The sequence below is a fragment of the Parasteatoda tepidariorum genome, chromosome 7 (genome assembly GCF_043381705.1).
Source record: "Parasteatoda tepidariorum isolate YZ-2023 chromosome 7, CAS_Ptep_4.0, whole genome shotgun sequence".
NCBI classification, from domain to species: domain Eukaryota; kingdom Metazoa; phylum Arthropoda; class Arachnida; order Araneae; family Theridiidae; genus Parasteatoda; species Parasteatoda tepidariorum.
Genome location: NC_092210.1, coordinates 41,058,700 through 41,079,892, shown reverse-complemented (window position 1 = coordinate 41,079,892; position 21,193 = coordinate 41,058,700). Strand labels below are relative to the sequence as shown.

The 21,193-nt window shown below is 27.5% G+C and overlaps 1 protein-coding gene across 2 annotated transcripts in view; it reads left to right on the top strand.

Moving 5' to 3' along the window:
• The first annotated feature begins 3,155 nt into the window (after positions 1-3,155).
• LOC107442113 (Protein interacting with APP tail-1) overlaps positions 3,156-21,193 on the top strand; it is a 29,359-nt gene continuing 11,321 nt past the window's right edge. The window contains exons 1-10 of one of the 2 annotated variants that reach the window (XM_043040280.2): positions 3,156-3,361; positions 5,717-5,805; positions 7,193-7,335; positions 9,943-10,066; positions 12,306-12,474; positions 12,553-12,609; positions 17,034-17,066; positions 17,316-17,383; positions 20,387-20,492; positions 20,837-20,961. In XM_043040280.2, coding sequence (XP_042896214.1) covers positions 3,227-3,361; positions 5,717-5,805; positions 7,193-7,335; positions 9,943-10,066; positions 12,306-12,474; positions 12,553-12,609; positions 17,034-17,066; positions 17,316-17,383; positions 20,387-20,492; positions 20,837-20,961 — 1,049 coding nt within the window. In that variant the 5' untranslated portion in view covers positions 3,156-3,226. Of the gene's footprint in view, positions 3,362-5,716; positions 5,806-7,192; positions 7,336-9,942; positions 10,067-12,305; positions 12,475-12,552; positions 12,610-17,033; positions 17,067-17,315; positions 17,384-18,859; positions 18,966-20,386; positions 20,493-20,836; positions 20,962-21,193 lie in introns of both variants that reach the window. The other variant, XM_043040279.2, reaches the window with a different exon arrangement.

The following is a 21,193-nucleotide window of genomic DNA, read 5'->3' as shown; positions in this document are numbered from 1 at the left end:
AGCTTAAAGAAAGAAGCAATCAATACTGAGAGTGTAATATTAAAAAGTTCAGGTAGATAAATGAAGATCTCTACTAGTGAAAAAATTTAAAGATATACGCTATTCTTTATGACAAATAAATAATATTGGGTGTACAAATTAGTTCGGTCCGTTTTTAAGAAATGGCTCTGCTGTTATGAATGTTACATAGTGACAGCTGGTTTCAGTGGTTTTAGAGAGGTTAAATATCTGTCAATAATATTCAGTTTATATCGCTTGAGTTTTATACAAAAACCTTGTTTTTCACTTTGTTGAATATGTCAAATTTTGCGGTAATGAAGCACCATTTGCGGGAGCTTTTATGTTTCTGCTTTTATTAGAAGAAAAGTGCTGCTGAAGCGCATCAAATTCTTGTAGAAGTTTATGTTGACAATGCTCTAACTGATAAATCATGTAGGGAATGGTTTCGACATTTCAAGAATGGTNGGTCCGTTTTTAAGAAATGGCTCTGCTGTTATGAATGTTATATAGTGACAGCTGGTTTCAGTGGTTTTAGAGAAGTTAAACATCTGTCAATAATATTCAGTTTATATCGCTTTGAGTTTCATACAAAAACTTTGTTTTTCACTTTGTTGAATATGTCAAATTTTGCGGTAATGAAGCACCATTTGCGGGAGGTTTTATGTTTCTGCTTTAATTAGAAGAAAAGAGCTGCTGAAGCGCATCAAATTCTTGTAGAAGTTTATGTTGACAATGCTCTAACTGATAAATCATGTAGGGAATGGTTTCGACAATTCAAGAATGGTTAATGGTGAATAAAGAATAAAAAATGGTGAATAGTTTTGTATAAAATGAGCTGCTACAAACTGGTGATTCCATTACGGGCGATTGGTATAAGCTACAATTGATTCATATGAGCCGTGCATTACGAGAAAAAAGGGCGGAATACGAGCAAAGACATGACAAAGTTCTTCTTCTGCATAATAACGGTCAGCCCGATGTCTCAAAAGTCGTAAAAAACTATTTGGAAACGCTCAAGTGGAATATTTTACCGCACCCGCTGTATTCTCTGAATATTGTTCCTTCTGATTACTGGTTGTTCCGACGGATGCAGTATGATTTTGCAGTTCACCAGTTCACTTCTTTCGCAGAAATCGAAAATTGGCTCCTAACTTGGATCGCCACAAAAGACCAGACATTTTTTCGAGATGGAATTCGAAAATTGCTTGAGAGGTGGGAAAAAGTAGTAGCCAGCGATAGACAATACTTTGATTAATCTGTTCATTTTATTTGTTCTGAAATAAATGCATTTTCGACCACAAAAAACTGACCGAACTAATTTGTACTCCCAATAGTAAGGTTAAAAATTAATGAGCTAGGTGAACCATATATTACCTCACGTTTGTGAATTATCACCTTTGTAAGTATTAAAGAAAACAACTTTAACGTTGAGCTATAAAAGCGTGAAGTGCAAAATGTCGCATTTTAGGCTGATAAATTAATGCCTCTAAAAATACAAAAATATATACTTGAGAATAATAACCACGAAATAATAACCAAAGGTACGCAATTACGAAATAATAACGAAAGGTAAAGCATGGAATACCTCACGTTAATAAAAAATAACCTTTCCCAGTGTCCAAAAATACACTTGAAGTTGATTTATAATTACAGGAAGTATAAAATGGTTCACATTGGGTAGATAAATAAATACCTCAACAAATATATAAACCCACACTTGAGGCTGAGAAATAAAATAATAACCTAAAGTAAAACATCGAACACCTAACGTTCATAAAAAAACAACCCATGAAATGGTTAAAAAAATACACTTGAGGCTGATCTATAATGACTTGATGTGTAAAATGACGCACCTTAAGTTGNATTTTTAGTGGCTCTTTAAAAGCGGGAAATTTTGTAAAATTGTAACTTTTGGCTCTTTCATTTCAAAAGGTTGCCGACCCCTGGTCTAGAAGCATAAAAATATATACTTGAAGTTGAAATATAATAACCTAAGGTAGAACTAAAACATCTCACGTTAGTAAAAAATTATACAAAATGTCATAAATGTTATACAAAATGTTATTAAAAATTATACAAATGAATGCTGTCAAAAAATATATTTGAGGTAGATCCAGAATAACATGAAGTGTTGAAACACCTTAGGCTGTTGAATAAATATTTTCACAGATGCTAAAAAATATACTTCAGGTTGATAAGGAATAAACCTAAGGTTGAAAACGAAACACCTTAAAGTAGTAAATATCTACCTCGTTACAGATGTAAAATTAAACACCTCAGGTTGAGGCATGACCTCTGGAGGTATAAGGTATGTCTGAGTCTCGCTTACCGGTGTAAAAAGTTGCACAGAACTTATTTTAATCAATATTTACGACGCATGCAAAAACAAGATTTCGATTAAATTTAAAAAGATGTTGTACGTTGTTCATTTACGCCGCATTAGAGCTGCACAATGGCCTATTGGCGACGGTCTGGGAAACATCCCAGAGAATGATCCGATGACATGCCATCACAATTTTGATTCTCTGCAGAGGGGATGGCACCCCCGCTTCGGTAGTCCGAACACCTGGGCCCAATTTCGAGCACTTTACGGTAAAACAGTTTAACAAAAACCAATATCGCGCACCCTCGGTCCCTCAAAGACTGATCCAAGCGGACACCCACCCGCACACTGACTGCAGCCAGTGGTGTTTGACCTCGGTGATCTACTGGGAACCGTTTTTTAACGATCAGTCCACTGCTGGACTGATTTTAATACGACAACCTCTGACTTGTTTCGAGAAATAAAAATTAAAATTTTTAAGAGCCACTTACACTCGGCGCGAAAAATTCGCTCATGCGANAACGGGTTTTGGAGGTGCAATATATTTCGTCCCTTTTCGAACCTATCCTTACTGAAGGTTAGAATTGAAATGAAAAGGCCTCTTTAGGTATTCTTTGGCCAAGGGTGGAACATATTTATACGCATAAGCCTGTCCAATCAAGTTCCATTTTCATTTCCGAGTTCATATGCGCGAATTCTTTTTCGCATCCAGAGAGAACGTCCTTCATTTTGTAGTCTTACGCATGTGCTTATATAGATGTAAAATTGAACCAGCAAAAATAACTCTAGAATTTTAATATACTCTGACGTATAAAAGTTTTAACTGTAACCTCAAAGAGCAAAATATAAACATTTCCAGACTACCCTTTCAGAAAGAATTGTTTATTATTTATTTATACCACAATGGCTCGTTCACTAAATTGGATACCAGATACACTCTATAATTATTCAATTACATCTGTAGTTTCAAATTATGATTCATATATAAAGGACATTAAACTATTTCATGGCGATCTACTCTTTGATGTTTGCTTGCAAGTAAATAACTTAGTTTGCTTTCGATATTTACTATTGAACTTTAGATGATCAGACTGATTTCCTGTTTCAAGTTCTATTTTAAATTACTAGCTCTTATTTATTTAAAGCTTATTTTTCAAAAGATCGAGGATTACGTTTAATTATCGATTGTGCGTTTTCTTAAACTGTATATATATACGACTGTTGTGGTTAATTATGTATTTATGTTACTAAATTGTCTCTTTTTTTTTCTTGTGTAAATTCCTTATTTTTATGGACTGTTAAGCCAGCAAGGGTATTTTGAAATGCATCCATCGTCAATGAATTTTTCATAATTGAATTTATTAATTGCGTTTTAATTGACCTGTATTTTTCATGAGTGCTTAATATTATTTTGATTGTGTTTAGAGTGTGAAAGGATTTTCATTAGTTAGTTTCAAAATTAACATTTATTTGCGCTGTACTTGATGCAATTTTTTTTTGTTTATTTCATTTACTATTTTCAATTTAGATCAAATTGTTCAATAACACTAAATTTTTTATTTGTTTCTTGAAATTGAATGCTACCATAACACTTAAGCATATTCTTGGTACTTTTGTTTCTCTACATTGAAGAATGATTTCCAATTATAAGTGTGAAAAGTCTTTTTGATTTAAAAAATCATTTCGTTTCTTAGTATGGAGAGATTTGTTCCCAGTAATATGTTTTACTAGATAGTCAAATGATGCTACTGTATTGTTTACTAAAATAAATTTCTAGTACTCAAAGAATCTATTATTTTTTCAAAATGTGAGAAATGCTATTTATGGTAAACATATAGACACATTTCACATAGACAAATGTTATATTCGATTTTAAACATAATAATTCGCTCTACTAATCTGTCTTTTAAAACATATTAAAAATGCTAAGCATTTAGTTTATGTCTTATTTCTCTTAGTGTAATTAATTTCTTTAATTTACGCTCAAATAATAAAAACTAAAATCAATACTATTATTAAATGTAATATATAGTGTTTTCATTACAGAAAAAAAATGGGAGAGAATTTCTCATCCTTTCTCAAAAACAGGGTGAGATTTCAAAAAGTTAAATGAGACTTCTAAAAATTAAAGAAACACAAGTAGACTTGGAAAAAAATTATTTCTTTAATTATAATGCATTTTTAACTTCTTCTAATTGAATATTTTTGCTGCATCATCATTTGGAAAATGTTCTATATCTAGTTTTTCATCAGCTATTATATTTATTTGACTGAAAAATATCTGTATTTGTTTCGTTTTAACCGTTTCTACCGACATTTGTTTCATTTTAATTTGTCTGCTATGGAGTAGAAGATGCCGTCTTAACAAGGTATTTGTCCATCTTACATTCATGCACAAGAAGTGTAAACATCTTACGTGAATAAACCTTACCTACGGTGAACACGTGGCTGCAGAGAAATGTGTTCAAAAAAAGGTTTCGGGGGGAGGGGGGTTCTGCTGTCCGTACCGGTTCTGAACAATACTGGTAAATAGGGAAGTTAGATAACAAGGACCGATGTTCAAAATAATGAAAGATCAAGGAAGAAAAGTGAAACAGATTTTATTTAAAATGACAAAAGACGAATTTTTTTCCGAAATTCGCGCATTTTGATATTGATTAACAGAGTGCGCAAACTTCTCGCGTTTATAATTTTTTATTGCTAGAAAAGAAAAAAATATGCAAGATTCTCGCACTGTAGGGAAAACACTGATATATCTCTGCAGGTATATTAGATTACAAAACTAATTGTACAAAAAAAAAGAAGGTATACAGTTAAATTCAAAATTTACTGAAATAATAAATATCTCAGAAAATAATTTATACTATTATTGATTAAAGAAAATTTGTTTTAAATATAGTATCAGATTATTGTTTTTTTTTTTGTGATTGGAATCAATTATGAAATCTGTTTCTGTGAGGAAGGGTGTGTGTAGGTAACTTACCATTACAGTTTTCTTAATACATTTATATCAATAATATTTTAATAATTAGTCTTATTATTTATAAATTGAATTTCAACAAAAGTGATAAGTATTTTCAAACTTTTATTTAAAATGCTATAAATGTTATACTACAATATATATACCCGATAAGTTATGAGAAGATTATTAAAAGGTTATTATAACAATGCTTGGAGAATTAAAACTCCACTATTTCCCTTTTACTCATACTTTGCCCACAGCTAAATGTACCAGTATGGTCCTGATAAAATTCATCAGAAAAAAACACATTTCTTTTTATAAAAATTTTAAATTAATGCATAAAAATTTTCAAACTTATCTTTTGTGATTTTTATATGATAATAAATTGGTGTTACTTCTCACATTACTGACTTAAACTTTTCTTTGTATAGCTTTACAAAAAGGGTGATTTAGTACGACTAGCTAGAGAATGTGAAAACTTAGAAGTTTTTGCAAAACTGTTGAAAGTTACTGATAAAAGGTATGTTACAATTTTGATATTGTTAATGTTTTGTGCTTGATTTTTTTACCGCTTAACAACCATGTTTTGTAATTTTTTCTTCTTCATCAGAGCGTTTTTGGATTCTTTTATTCAGGCCCCAAAGAGTTTTGCAACCCAACTGCGCTGAAATTTTCAATTTTATTTATCTGAACGAAATCATAAAGAATATCATATATGGACAAAAAAAAAATTCAGTCAGATTTATTCTTATGTCAAATGATTGCTATCCAAGAACTGATTGAATAGTGTTCGTTGAACAATTTTTTTTATATTAAAATAATTAAAAATAAAATCAACCTATATTAACTGTTTACCTCTGGATACCAGATTTGAGTTAAAATAGAGCAATGTTTAGTGCCAGGATTTATAAATTTGGAAAATATATGTTTTATAATTTAAAAGATTTTATAAATAAATATAAAAAGGATGCAATAAAATAAACATCAAAGCTTGACAATTGAAATAGGCTACAAGTGGTTCATAGCAGAAGGCTTAACCCTTTGCATAGCTTTACGATTAACGTGTGGGTAATCGTAGGCATGGGGAGCACAATTAGTTTCTGTCTTGTTTCTGAAATTGTTTAAAATTTTTTAAATTTGAAAACTATATGTAACTAAAAACTGTATCAACATGGTTATTAAAGTACACATTGTGGTAGCTATAAAAATATTTTTGTCAATTAAATGCAAAAAGGCTGTGTAAAATACGCCATTTAAAAAAATATAGTTTCTAGACATAGAACCAATATTTTTTTAAATGGCGTAATCCAGCTTTGCGATTGGGATTTAACTCGTAGAAATTACTTTCCTGAAAAAATATATCTTATTTATTTTCTACAAAATAGTTAAACTTAATTCTTCGATCAAAATCGTCAAGGTTTTAATGGATCTACAATTATCAAATCTTATAATTATAAAATTAAGTCAATGAACATCCAATCTCTTTATACACTCCAAACTTCTCAATACACCAGTACCACATCCTATGGTTCTGTGCATCATATATTGCTTCAGAGTTTATTTGAAAACTTTTTACCAATCCATGCAATGTAGTTAAAAAAAGCCATGCAACGAACCTTAACCTAAAAATTAATCATCAATGTAAAGAATACTAAGCAATACTCACACATCCCTGAGAGGTCATTATTGTAGTTAATTCAGTTCTTATTAATAATCAGATTCAGATGTGCATAATGGTCATTAAAACCTTCAATTAAACAACGGCTATGCCAATATCTTTGCTGCTCCCCCCTACAGTCATGTTAATATTTTCATCCTCGTATGTATAATGTAAATTCAAATGTCTTTCTTAAAATTATCACTTAATTCTATTTTACTTTATCTAAAAAGTTTCTATTTTTCTTTAGGAATTTATTACATAATGCATTTCAAGCTCTGATGGATGTAGGATGTCCAATTGCATTAAAATTAGCCAATGGATTTCAGAAATATCTCTTACAGAGCTTCCATCTTGATGAATTGAAGACAATACAATTGGGATTTTCTTTAGGTAATTTTTGTTTTTATTTCTAAACATATTTTTGTATTGTGATGTGATAACAGTTAATATTTACATTCTTTTATATTTTTATTAGTATTTAATGTGTTTAGACAACTGGGTTTGTGTTCAAAGTATAAGTTATAAGTAGGGGGTAAATTGTCATAAATTATTATTACTATTATTTTTTTACTGTGCTGCTAAGTAACTACTGAGAATTATCAAAAATTTACAAAACTTTTGTTTTTATTACTTTTTATTACATTTTAAGGAAACTTTTGACCTAAATAATTTCTTTCTAGTATTTTTTGCACGTTTTTATAAATTCTTTAAAAATGGAGCTGTGTTAAGTGGCCTTACTGGAAAAATATAAAATGGTTATTATTTGTAAACATGTTTTTATTCGTTAGAATATTTCACACAGTTTTGTTTCTGTGAATTAATCAGTTTTAGTTTATTATTTATAAAATTTTTAATTTTATTAATGATCAATCAGATCCTCAGTTTTTTTTTATATATCAGTTATATTTAATTTATTCATTGACATTTTATTTAAGAATAAAATTAATCTAGATTTTGAACCTCATTCACCTTTTATTAATTATTTTTAAGATGATTAATTATATATTTTGTAAAAAATTATGAGCTTAAAACGGTGAACAAGAGCAAATGTTTTTGACCAAAGGATTTCTAGATGCTTTGAAAATGATTTTTTTTATTTATTTGAAACTAGATGCCTTAATTTCAACTTTTATACTTAAAGTAAATTCTGCTTAAGGAATAAACCTTTTCATCGCAATTGAAAGCCACTCGGCAATATAATCAATAATAATTGATACAAGTTTGTTTTAATGTAGCAAATATTGTCCAAATTAGATTTCTAACTATTTTAGTTTTGTTCAGTTTTGCTTATTTTTGTTTATATATGAAGATCATATTTTTAGTTAAATATAATATTTCACTAATATACACATTTTAATAATTTTGAAATTATATGCATTAAACGCAAAACTGAAATTACTTTTCTACACCTTACTTAAGTTTTTATAAATTATTATTTATGCTAAGATATTAATCACAATAAATTTTTGAATTCGTCCTCTCATTAATATGGGAAAAAATCTGGAACAAAATATATAAATTCATGACAAATGACAATTGCCTGACTGCACAAAAAATAATTTTTTGTAAAATAGTTTTTCGTTAAATTGTATTGTCATCAATATTATGCAAGAGTTTATATAGAGTTGCTACTTGTAATGTTTGTTGTCACAGTGCTAATGTTTGTTGCAAAATGTTTGTTCCTTTTCCTAGATTTTTGTTATCATCATGTTTAGTTTATGTGTTTTACCTTTTGACATTTTTCATATTTCTTATGCACGGTGTGATATATATCATTAAAATAATGTTAGCATCACCATAAGTGTCTGAATTTTAATTAATGTACAGATATGTGAGCCTCCAGATCTTAGGAACCAAGCATGCTCCTCACAATTTGTGCGCTGTCCTGGTCATACCTTATTTTCATGCTTTTGAATAAAGTATGTGGCTCACCAAAGAAATCTATTTTCAAGTGGGTGCGTCACTGAACTAAAAGTTATAAAAAAACTAGAATTATTTTAAGTAACTCTAAAAATTTGGTCTCTATCTGATCCAAAATATTTTTAGTTAAGTTTTTAATTCATATTCTACGCTTTGAATGGATTATTTATTTGGAATTTAATCCTGAAATATGCTTTAATGTCTTGGATTTATGCTTTTACTTAAATAATAATATCCATATATTTAGTGTTAATTCTTTTATATTTTTGCATCTGGGATATTTTCTATTTTTTGATTTTTATATGAAGCATTTATTAATAGTTTGTATTAGTTTAATTTCAATTCTTGTCTAAAACAAATTATCAAAATTTTTTTACTCAGGGTTTTTCCATCCTGTTTATTTTCTGAATAAACAGTTATTGTTCATTCTGAAGCTTTAATATAAAATTTAAATCCATTTTGGTTCATATTTTTATATGTTGCAAATATATGTGCATATTAATTTAATCTTTTGTGGGCATAAAGCTACATCATATCCATTAAATACAGCATAAGTCAAAATGAATTTTCTAACATCTTTGGCGTACTATGCAACATGCTATAAATGTACATAACATGCTGAGGTAATATAATCACTAACATATGGTGTTGGAAATCTAATGGACATCAGCCCCTCTAGAAAAATAAAATTGGCAGAAAAATGCTGCTGTAAAACGGTGGCAATCTCGAGATCTCACACTATGTAATTTTTTCTCTGAAAATTCATAAAAATTTTTGTGTATGTTCCGCCATGTCTAGCAACCATGATTGATTTGAAGATTTGTCAAGAATTGCATTTAAAGCTTGATGTATGCTATATAACAAAAGGAACACATGTTTTGATAGGAGTACATCCGAAACTTTCTTATATTAGGGTCTCCGTGTATATACCTTTTTAATGAATACATTTATTACACTAGTGCGCCTATGAAATTGGGCATTCATTTTGACTTACAATGTACAACTAACTTTACTTTAAAAATTTATTTTAATTAATGTTTCTTTATAATTAAATATCAAATGAACTTTTATGTTTAGGTTCTTTTTTGACTGATGCTGGTTGGTATCCTGAAAGTGAGATAGTATATTTGACATGCTTAGAGTTGTCTCGGAGAAATACGCAAACTATTGGTTGGTCTGTAATTTTTGAGTGCCTTAAAAGGTAATTGCTTTTTCAATGGGGTAATTATTTTAATCAATTATATTTAATGCAATTTTCACTTTTGGAAATCATCATTGCTTTCATTATGAATTTTGACTTACAGTAATTTCTATTAGACAGTCTGTGGCTTATTTGCACTTAAAAATTAAATTATCATGTTGTAACGCTTGTGACAAGTATATGATAGTTTCATTGTCCTATGACTTATAAGCAAGAATTATGCGATCGACATGGATTTATTCCAAAATATTTTGAAATAATGACCAATATCAGATTGTTTGTTCTCAAAATTATATTTTTGTTGTTTTTATTTATTATTGTTTTTATTAAAATATAGTATGGTAAGAAAAATTTTTGTTCAAAGATGCTATCAAATGTGAGATACATTCCGATTTATAACTAGAATAATTAAATCAGTGGTTTGTTTCTCTATTTATTTTATCTATATTTTCTTTGTTACTAATTTCTTTGCAAATATTTCATTTTCAAATTGTTGTTAAATCAGAAAATAACCTACTTCTATTCCGTACATCAATCCAGTGTCTGCTGTCACTCCTTTTAAAATTTTTTTCTTTTATGTATCAAAGCTGATTACATTATCTTTGATTTAGAATAATTTCTTTATTCCGAAAAAAATTTCAATCCTGTTTTTAATTAATTACTGACTTTGTAAAGATAACAAAGAAGAAAAGTCTAGAAGCAGAGTTAATTCCAAGCGTAGTTCAAAAGACGCTCTTTTTGCTTTTTGGCTGAAAAGTTTCTGCGTCTTTCGTGCACCCATATAAGATATTTATATGTATAAATGCTTTTACATAATAACTTATTAGTTTGTCTTACAGAATTCTAGAGTTCACCGTAGACTTCCTCGCAGAAAAGAGCATTCGTTTAACACCGTAAAAATTTATCAAATTGTTTAATACTATGTAAGAGCTGAATTTGATCCTTAACAACTTTTAAATTACCCTCTTATACTGTTTTATGTATATATTTCAAAAAATAATTCTTACAAATTATCAAAACAAGAGAAAAATGTGTAGTTAATAAAAATAATTAAAGACATGCTAAAAGACCATCTCTGAGCATAAATTTTTTTTTTTCAAAAAGAAAAAGAAAGANTTGTGCTTATTTTTTTAAAAAAAAGTAAACTAGCAAAAAAATGATTAATTGATAAACAACTTATGAAATGATAAACAAGCGTTTTCCTATAATTTCAATTGAAAATTATAAAAAAATGATAATTTAAAAGTGATTCTTTGAAAAAAAAAGTATTTATTGAAAATTTTTTTTTCTTCTTTCCAATAACCACCTGTATTAACATCCGTCAATTCAGGCATTTACAGGGAGATTTTGTTAGCCTCTCTTTCAGGGGCACCATATCAGATGGGCCTACGTCGCTCCCGCAGTGAGGACAGATAGTAAAGAGAAGGAAAGAACACCCTTGCCTTGCCCGGGATTCGAACCCCGAACCTTTCTGATGCAAAGACAGCTACCTGCCCCCTAGACAAGCCAGTCGGCTTGAAAAATATTTTTAAAATTTCAAAAAATTCATTAATATATATCATCTTTTGAAAAAAAAAAATTTTTAAAAATTTATCCAGTTGAGATTAATCCTAACGAAATAAATATTTGTAATAGTAATCAGAATTAAACCTATAAACACTGATAATTTTTATCCATGTGTTATTATTATTTAAGCAGTGATTTATTAATTTTAAATGGAATATGACTAAAAAGGCAGTGTTTTTAAGAGATGGCAACTTATTTTTACAAAAAGGGCGTATTTGTAGGGATCAAAGGATAAATAGTGCGGGCCACCCTTTTCAAAACGCTTTGGGATAACACTGGAATTCATTGATAAATAGTGTTCTTTTACTATTTTCCTAATAATTTTCTACAAGGTATCAAAAGAACATTCTAAATTGTACAGAACTTAAATCTGTAACTTTTTTCAATTCAAAGCAACTCATTAAACTCTGATGTAAAAATAAATAGATAAAAATAAATTTTTTTAAGAATATCTAACTTTTTTTTAAAGTTTAAATGCTTGTGTTGTAGAATTTTTTCTTTTAAATAAACCAAATCTGTTTTATTCTTGTTTATTTAAGCAAACAATTCCATATATATCTTATGATAGAAATCATATTTCTATTTAATGTAATTTTTCTTGTTCTAATGCATTTTATTTAACAAAACTAAATGGAGTAAATAGAATTTATACTTATAATTTTTTTTCTTTTAGATTACTGAAAGTTAGAACACTTTATTGTAAATTTAAAGAAGCAGAATCAACCTTCCAGGAAGCATTACAGTCTATACAGTTAGCTGAAAGACTAGGACTTAGAATAAATTTTGCCGGATTGTATAGCGAATTTTCTGCTTTCTATTTCATGCAATGTCACAGTAAAGAGGTTTGATTTGTTTGTGTATTTGGTTAAATTTTTTTTTCCTTTAAATTATTAGTTTTAATTTATTTATTAAATTTTTAGGCATATAAATGGAGTGAAGAAGCTATCAAATGTCTAGATTCAACCCTTCCTACTCGTGTAAGATAATTTTTCTTAGAGTTTGTGTCAAAATTTAAAAATTATGATATTGGCTGTGAAATTTACTGTTAATCTTTTTAATGAGTTCTTTAACTTTGAAATAGTTTGAATACCTAAAATATAGTATTTATTTAAAAAGATTAAATATTCTATACTTAAAACCATGATGTCCTTAATGAAAAAAATCATCTTGAATTTATTATTCTTCGATCAGTGCTATTTTTATTTGAAGACAAAAGCTATACGTTCATTAAAATAAAATATCCAGTTAACGTCACATTTCAAAACTTTGTTAAATATTCATGAAAATATGTTAATTTTTTTTAACAATATTTCCTTTAACACAGGAATGTTTAACTGAAAATTAGGACCTTGTTAATGTTTAATGTTTACAAGTTTGTTGCTAAATTTTAATTGTAATTTCATTTTAATTCTTTGATGATCATAAATCAAATAAAAGAAAATATATCTCATAAAATTTGTATCACATTGAAATTATTTTTTTTACATAGTAGATTCATAGAAAGACGTAGGAAGATTCAGTTATTCGTAGTCAGTTATTCCATTCAGTATTACATAGAAAGATTCAGTTATACATTATGAAACTGTATCTTTGTCTCAAAGTGAAAATAAAATAAATGTCTACTTTAAACATCATGGTATATCACTGAAAATTATAATTTATTTAGCTTAACTTGCCTTAGTTAGTCTAGACTTATGTGTTGTAATTAGTTAAAATTGTAAAAATAACAAAATATGCTTATTTAAATAGATTTTAAACACTAATAATAATGTTTAATTAGTTTGTCAACTTTAATAATGAATTCTTAAATCTTTTTTCGTACATGATTGTTTAATTCAAAATTATTTTTAATTTTAAATAAAATACAAAAATTGTATTCATTATATTGCTCATAATCTAATATATATAATTCTCTTACGTGGCTCCCAAATTTTGGCTGTATTTCTTTTCCGCCGGTGGCAACAGTTTTCAATTTTAAAGAAGTACTTTGTGCAACTTAATAAGATACTTTTCACAGCACTTAAATATTTACTTTATTTTCTTCATATATACAGAGAGCAGTCGGCAAAAAATTCTGTTAGGTTAAAAAACATTTTGCTAACAAAATAACGAATTCTAAAAGAAATAAAAATAAACAACTTAAAAAATAAAAATGCTGTTGCCAGCCATAGAATTTTTTGAAAGTTAACTTAGCAACATAAATCAAAATGACATAGAAGCGCAACTAGATCAAAATTATGATACCTGAGTGCTTGACGTAAAAAATCCTTCAATTCTATAAGTGTTATATCTCCAAATGCCCAGATAATATTGAAATGTACAGGTTTAGAATTTTCTACAGTGAAAAGTTTTCGGAACTTCAGTATTCAAAAAAGTATACAAAAGCTAGACGTTAAGAACATATCCAATGAGCAAGCAAAGCGAGCATTGGATTGCGAAAACAGTTCCAGGGGTCGGTGAGCGGTAGCGAGCAGGGGGCGAAGCCCCCTAGCAATCAATATTAGTCTAGAATTTTGTTGTTATGTAGCATTACAAATCATATCTATAAGTCATTTTATTCCCAACCGGTGGTTTGCAACCCCCAAGAGATTCGTGAGGTGTTTAAAGGTAGTTCATGAATATATGGTTGCAATGGTGGAATTTTAAATGACTAAATTTAAAGTATGACACAATAACAAATTTTAGTAAGACTATAAAATATGATGTCTAGAGCCTCTGTCAGAGGATATAGTGCTTTAAACGCACCACACCCAAATTGTTAAACTCAATATTTTCTAGTGGAAATTAATACATCTTATTTTTTAAAGCTAACATATGATATTTTTGTCCAAAATTTAATTGGATTGTAGAAAAAATTTTTTGCATTTACACAGAGAAAAAAAAACAGTATTACTGGCTGGTACATTAATATTATGGTAGAAAATATTGTAATTAGAATTAGTTTCTGTTATATATCTGGTATTTTCTGAAGCAAAATGAAGATAAAACAGTCTTATATTCATTGGCTGCATAAAATATATTTTTGAATACTAGCAAAGGGGAAAAAATGAATAAAATTGATAGAATTCACCATAACATTGAACAATTAAATTAATTATTTAATGAAAAACATATTGTTCACTTTACCCAGATGGGTTAACTTAGATAAATTATTAAAATGATAAAGCTGATAAACTAGGTGAGCATTTTATTTCATATTTTCCTAAGAATCAGATTTATTTTATAATTTAATTTCTATTGCTCTTTCCTGATTGAATCCTTTTGCTTTTTAAATTAGATTAATAAAGAAACTTTTACACATTTATTACATGGATAAATTTAATAAATTTGCTTTTATCAAATAATTTTTAATTTTAATTAAACAAAGTTAAACAGGTTCTGAACATCCCCAGTAGCAGAAACCCTCCAGCATGGCAATAGGCACCACAGAGTAATTTTCAATTNGCTATACGTTCATTAAAATAAAATATCCAGTCAACGTCACATTTCAAAACTTTGTTAAATATTCATGCTAATATGTTAATTTATTTTTAACAATATTTCCTTTAACACAGGAATGTTTAACTGAAAATCAGGACTTTGTTAATGCTTAATGTTTACAAGTTTGTTGCTAAATTTTAATTGTAATTTCATTTTAATTCTTTGATGATCATAAATCAAATAAAAGAAAATCATAATATATAAGTTATTTAAATATATCTCATAAAATTTGCATCACATTGAAATTATTTTTTTATATAGTACATAGAAAGATTCAGTTCTACATTATGAAACTGTATCTTTGTTCCAAAGTGAAAAGAAGATAAATGTCTACTTTAAGCATCATGGTATATCACTGAAAATTATAATTTATTTAGCTTAACTTGCTTTAGTTTTTTATCGTCCTTATGTGTTGTAATTAGTTAAAATGGTAAAAATAACCAAATATGCTAATTTAATTCAATTTTTTAAACACTAATATTAATATTTAATTAGTTTGTCAACTTTAGTAATGAATTCTAAAATCTTTTTTCATACATGATTGTTTAATTTAAAATTATTTTCCATTTTAAATAAAATACAAAAATGGTATTCATTATATTGCCCATAATTGAAATTAATGCATCTTATTTTTTGAAATTAAGGTATGATATTTTTGTCCAAAATTTAATTTGGTTGTAGAAAAATCTTTTTGCATTTACACGGAAAAAAAAAAAAGTATTATTGGCTGGTACATTAATATTATGGTTAGACAATAATGTAATTAGAATTACTTTCTGTTATATATCTGATATTTTCTGAAGTAAAATGAAGATAAAACATAGTCTTATATTCATTGGCTGCATGAAATATATTTTTGAATAATTGCAAAGGGGAAAAAAATTAATAAAATTGAGAGAATTCACCATTACATTAAACAATTAAATATATTATTTAATGAAAAACATATTGTTCACTTTACCCAGATGGGTTAACTTAGATAAATCTAGGTGAGTATTTTATTTCATATTTTGCTAAGAATCAGATTAATTTTATAATTTAATTTATATTGCTCTTTCCTGATTGAATCCCTTTGCCTTTTAAATTAGATTAATAAAGAAACTTTTACATATTTATTACTTGGATAAATTCAATAAATTTGCTTTTAACATGTAATTTTTAATTTTAATTAAACGAAGTTAAACAGGTTCTGAACATCCCCAGTAGCAGAAACCCTCCAGCATGGCAATAGGCACCACAGAGTAATTTTCAATTCATATTAAAAAAAGAAAAAAAAAAGAACAAGTGAAGATTTGAAACAGAAAAGATTTTTTTCATCTTCATTTAGGAAAAATAAGGAATAGTTTTCCTTTTTTGAAATTTGATACTAAGAAAAAACAATTTTCATTTTTCTAGTTATTGTATTATTTGTTTACAAAGTACTTGAGATGGTATGTTAAGGAAATTCATTTAAAGAAGCTTTAAGTTGGTACAAATTAGAACACAATAAATTACAATTCTTTTTGTTTCTTTCTTTAAAATGAAAAGATTTAATTTAATTCTGTCATCTGAAAGTTTATCTTTTTCTTCTGATTCTTTTATTAGGCTTAAAATAAGAATCTGTTTTACAACTTTTGGGCAATGATAGAATATGATTGTATAAAACTAGAAATAAATTCAGTTTTTGTGCATAATTGTACTATATTTAATGTTTTCCAATTGTGCTAAATATATATTACATTAAACTCAATTTTTACTATAATAATCTCTGCCCGACTGCTTAGGAGTCACTCACAAATTTGACATTTTGAATAGATACTGTTGTAAATTCTGCTTTGAGTGAGCATTAATAAATATTTAAAATTGTTTTAAGCTTTTTAAAGTTAAATTTTATGTTATTCTTGTGCTATAATTGACTAAACCTTAATAATTTTCATTTTAGGAAATTATCAACATTCTTTGTAATGCATCTAAGGTATGTTAGAATTTTTGATTTAAAATTAGGCTCTTATTTTACTGATAATATGTTCTAAACTGAGCATTGTTAGTATGCTCTTTAATTTCTTAATTGCTTTGTTTTATTTCATAACTGCAAACTTTGTGTAATTATGCAAAATTTCAGCATTAGATAATTTTTTAAGTGCCAGAATAGTATCATAAACTATAATAGGCTTACTTGCTAAAGCATTTATAGTTCTTTATTTGGTATGTTTTTATATTTCAGGCATGTTTAATGAAAAAGTGTTTTAAGAGAGGAGAGTTTTTAATCAAGCAAGCATTAGTCAAAGCTAGGTAATTAATTGATAATTTTGATTTTGTGTATGTCTCCTAATTGTCTTTAAAAAACAGTTGTTAAAGGTTAAATTGTGAATGAAATTGTTGATGTTCTTTGAATTAATGATAAGTGTAAAGTATAAGTAAATATAATAGTTTTTTTTTTAAATATATGATTACTTTTAGTTGTGCCATTTTCAAATTATATGTAGCTTTTCCTTAGATTGCATATATATTAGCTTTCTATGTTATCTTTGGCCTGATGAGACCAAATCCAGTCTGGGGTAGGACTTTTTTGCATTTAAAATCAAACTTATGGCATAAGTAACAACCCTTCATTTCTTTGATGTGAAGTGAGCATGACTTTAATTCAGTACAAAAGGTTGTGCATGTATATTGCTGTAGCATGTATGCTATTTACTATAGTAGAGTTTTAGTCATCATTATTCAATGTAGAAAAGTAAAGAAACTTCTTAATAATTATTTAGAACTGATTGATTTAATACTTTACATAATGACATAATTATGGCTCTGACTAAAGTTATTATTTGAGCAGAAAAAATTAGAGTCACATTGCTATTGAACTAATTATGGCAAGATTTTCTTCTATATGTAAAGATAATGGAGGTTAGTTTTTCTCAAAAAGCTTCTTTAGAAGGTTATTTTGTCCTTATACTTGAATTAGTAATTGCTTAAAATATGGAGGTGGCCTATCACTTCATTACCCTACATCCACTTTTTAAATATATTGTTTATTGATGACGTTAAAATAAATTAAAATGTACACTTTTCATCAAGGTTGCTTAAAGGACTAAATAGTTTTTAGGCATTCTTTAAAAAAGTATTAATTGTTGATTTTATGTTTGCTAATTGTTCTTGATTTAATTTTTGTGTTTGATGTTTTGTTTTTGTATGTTGAATATTTCATATGTTCTGTATTTGTATTTTTCTTTTCTTTTGATCTCTGTACGGCGTTAGGATAATGTCTATATCACCTGCTGCATTGGAAATAAAGAAAAAAAAATTAAAAATATTTTTTTTTATTGCTAATTATCAATATTCTGTAATTAAGTCTTCAATCTCCATTTTTCTTTCTAGCTGTTTTACATTATGAAATAGTTGACATTTTTAAATTTAAATAAATGAATTTGTATTATGTATTTGAATTTAAATAAATGAATTTTCAGAACCTATTTTTTATATTAACAGGTTTAGTAAGCTCTATATTCAGTCCAATTCTTCTAAATGAACATTTAAAGTTTTTAATAACTATTTTAAATTAAGAATAATATTTGTACCTCTAAACATAGGTAATGATTTTGCTTTGTTGGGAATGATGTAGGAATTCTATCAAAATTAATTTCTTTTATTTATTGAAAATACTCATTGATTCCTATCTAATCAATTTTGCACTTTTCACCTGAGAGCAATATGTTTTGTATTTTGTTTTAAAATATATTTTTAAGTGTTAAGTATGTAATTTTTATTTTGTAGAAAATGCTGTGGTCGACGTACTCTTGTAATGGCAGATGCTTTGATGGATTATGGTTACTTTCTCTTGCATATAGATTCCACTCATCACTCAATTACAGTGTACCAAGTAAGTGCATTTTATTATTATGTTGTATCTTACTATTATGTTGTATCTTACTATTATGTTGTATCTTACTATCATGTATATATCACTGTAAAAACCCTAAGTTCGATAAATCCTAAGTTTTTCTAGTAAAATCTAAGATTTACTAAAGTGGCTTGGTAATTCATACTCCTAGGTTTCATGGCAAAGGCTTCGTAAAATGCTGAAATGGAATAATACTAAAGCATACTATTTTACTTTTACCAAACCACTTTGGGAAAAGATAGGTTTTAATGGTAAAACTTTGAATTTATCAGACTTTGGCTTTTTACTGTGACATACATTAAAGTATTTATTATGTAATTTTGTNCTTATGTGAACTGAAGAAAAATATAATTTCTAGCTTTATTTTTTTTAATTTGTAATTTTACTTTTTACTAAATGTTAAGTATCGATGTAATCATTTATATAATAATAAATTAGTAAACAATTTTATCTCAACACATAGTTATTTATTATCTTAAACTGTCTGGAATTTAATATTAAACGATTGCACATGCGTAAAATTTACTCGCTTGGAAATTCAGCTTTTTTGCTTTTTAGCCAATCTCATCCCTGTGACAATTATTTAGAACTGATTGATTTACTACTTTACATAATGACATAATTCTGACTCCGACAAAAGTTATTATTTGAGCAGAAAAAATTAAGAGTCACATTGCTATTGAACTAATTATGGCAAGATTTTCTTCTATATGTAAAGATAATGGAGGTTAATTTTTCTCAAGAGGCTTCCCTAGAAGGTTATTTTGTCCTGATACTTGAATTAGTAGTTGCTTAAAATATGGAGGTGGCCTACCACTTCATTGCCCACATCCACTTTTTAGATATATTGTTTATTGATGACGTTGAAATGAATTAAAATGTATACTTTTCATCAAGGTTGCTTAAAAGACTCAATAGTTTTTAGGCATTCTCTAAAAAAATATTAATTATTGATTTTATGTTTCCAAATTATCAATATTCTGTAATTAAGTCTTCAATCTCCATTTTCCTTTTTAGCTGTTTTACATTTTGAGATAGGTGAAATTTTTTAATTTGAATTAATTAATTTGTAACCTTGTTATGCAATTTTCAGAACCTATTTTTTATATTAACAGATTTCACAAAGTCTATATTCAGTCCAATTCTTGTAAATGAACATTTAAAGTTTTTAAAAATTATTTTAAATTAAGAATAATATTTGTATCTCTAAACATAGGTAATGATTTTGCTTTGTTGGAAATGATGTAGGAATACTATCAAAATTAAATTTTTTTTTTCATTGAAAATACTCATTGAGTCCTATCTAATCAATTCTGCGCTTTTCACCTGAGAGCAATATGTTTTGTATTTTGTTTTAAAACATTTTTTAAAATGTTAAGTATGTAATTTTAATTTTGTAGAAAATGCTGTGGTCGACGTACTTTAGTAATGGCGGATGCTTTGATGGATTATGGTTACTTTCTCTTGCATATAGATTCCACTCATCACTCAATTACAGTGTACCAAGTAAGTGCATTTTATTATTATGTTGTATCTTACTATTATGTTGTATCTTACTATTATGTTGTATCTTACTATTATGTTGTATCTTACTGTAAAAACCCTAAGTTCAATAAATCCCAAGTTTTTCTAGTAAAATCTAAGATTTGCTAAAGAGGCTTGGGAAATCAAACTCCTAGGTTTCATGGCAAAGGCTTGGTAAAATGCTGAAATGAAATCATACTAAGCATGCTTTCTTACTTTTACCAAACCACTTTGATAGGTTTTAATGGTAAAACTTTGAATTTATCAGACTTGGGCTTTTTACTGTGGCATATGTTAAAGTATTCATTATGTAATTTTGTTTGTAGGAAGTATTAAACATATTGACAAGCATTTTGGGTGGCCAAAATCTACGAGTAGCCGCTGTTCATGAAGATATAGCATATGCTTGCTATGTGAATGAGTATAAGACTGGCAACTTTAAGGATGCAAAGTAAATATTTGTCTTNCTCAAATGTTTTCATTTAATAATAAGTAACTTAACTTGAACTGAAAGTTAAGAATATTATTTTTATTCTGCCAAGTTTTATATAAGATTGTTTTTGGAAAAAATAAGAGGTTCTTGATATTTCTGTGCATACTGAAGCTGATTTTTTCACATTTCATTCGGGAAATTTGAATATGGATATTTGATTTTCTGTTTTTTTTTTTAAAAATTATTTCTA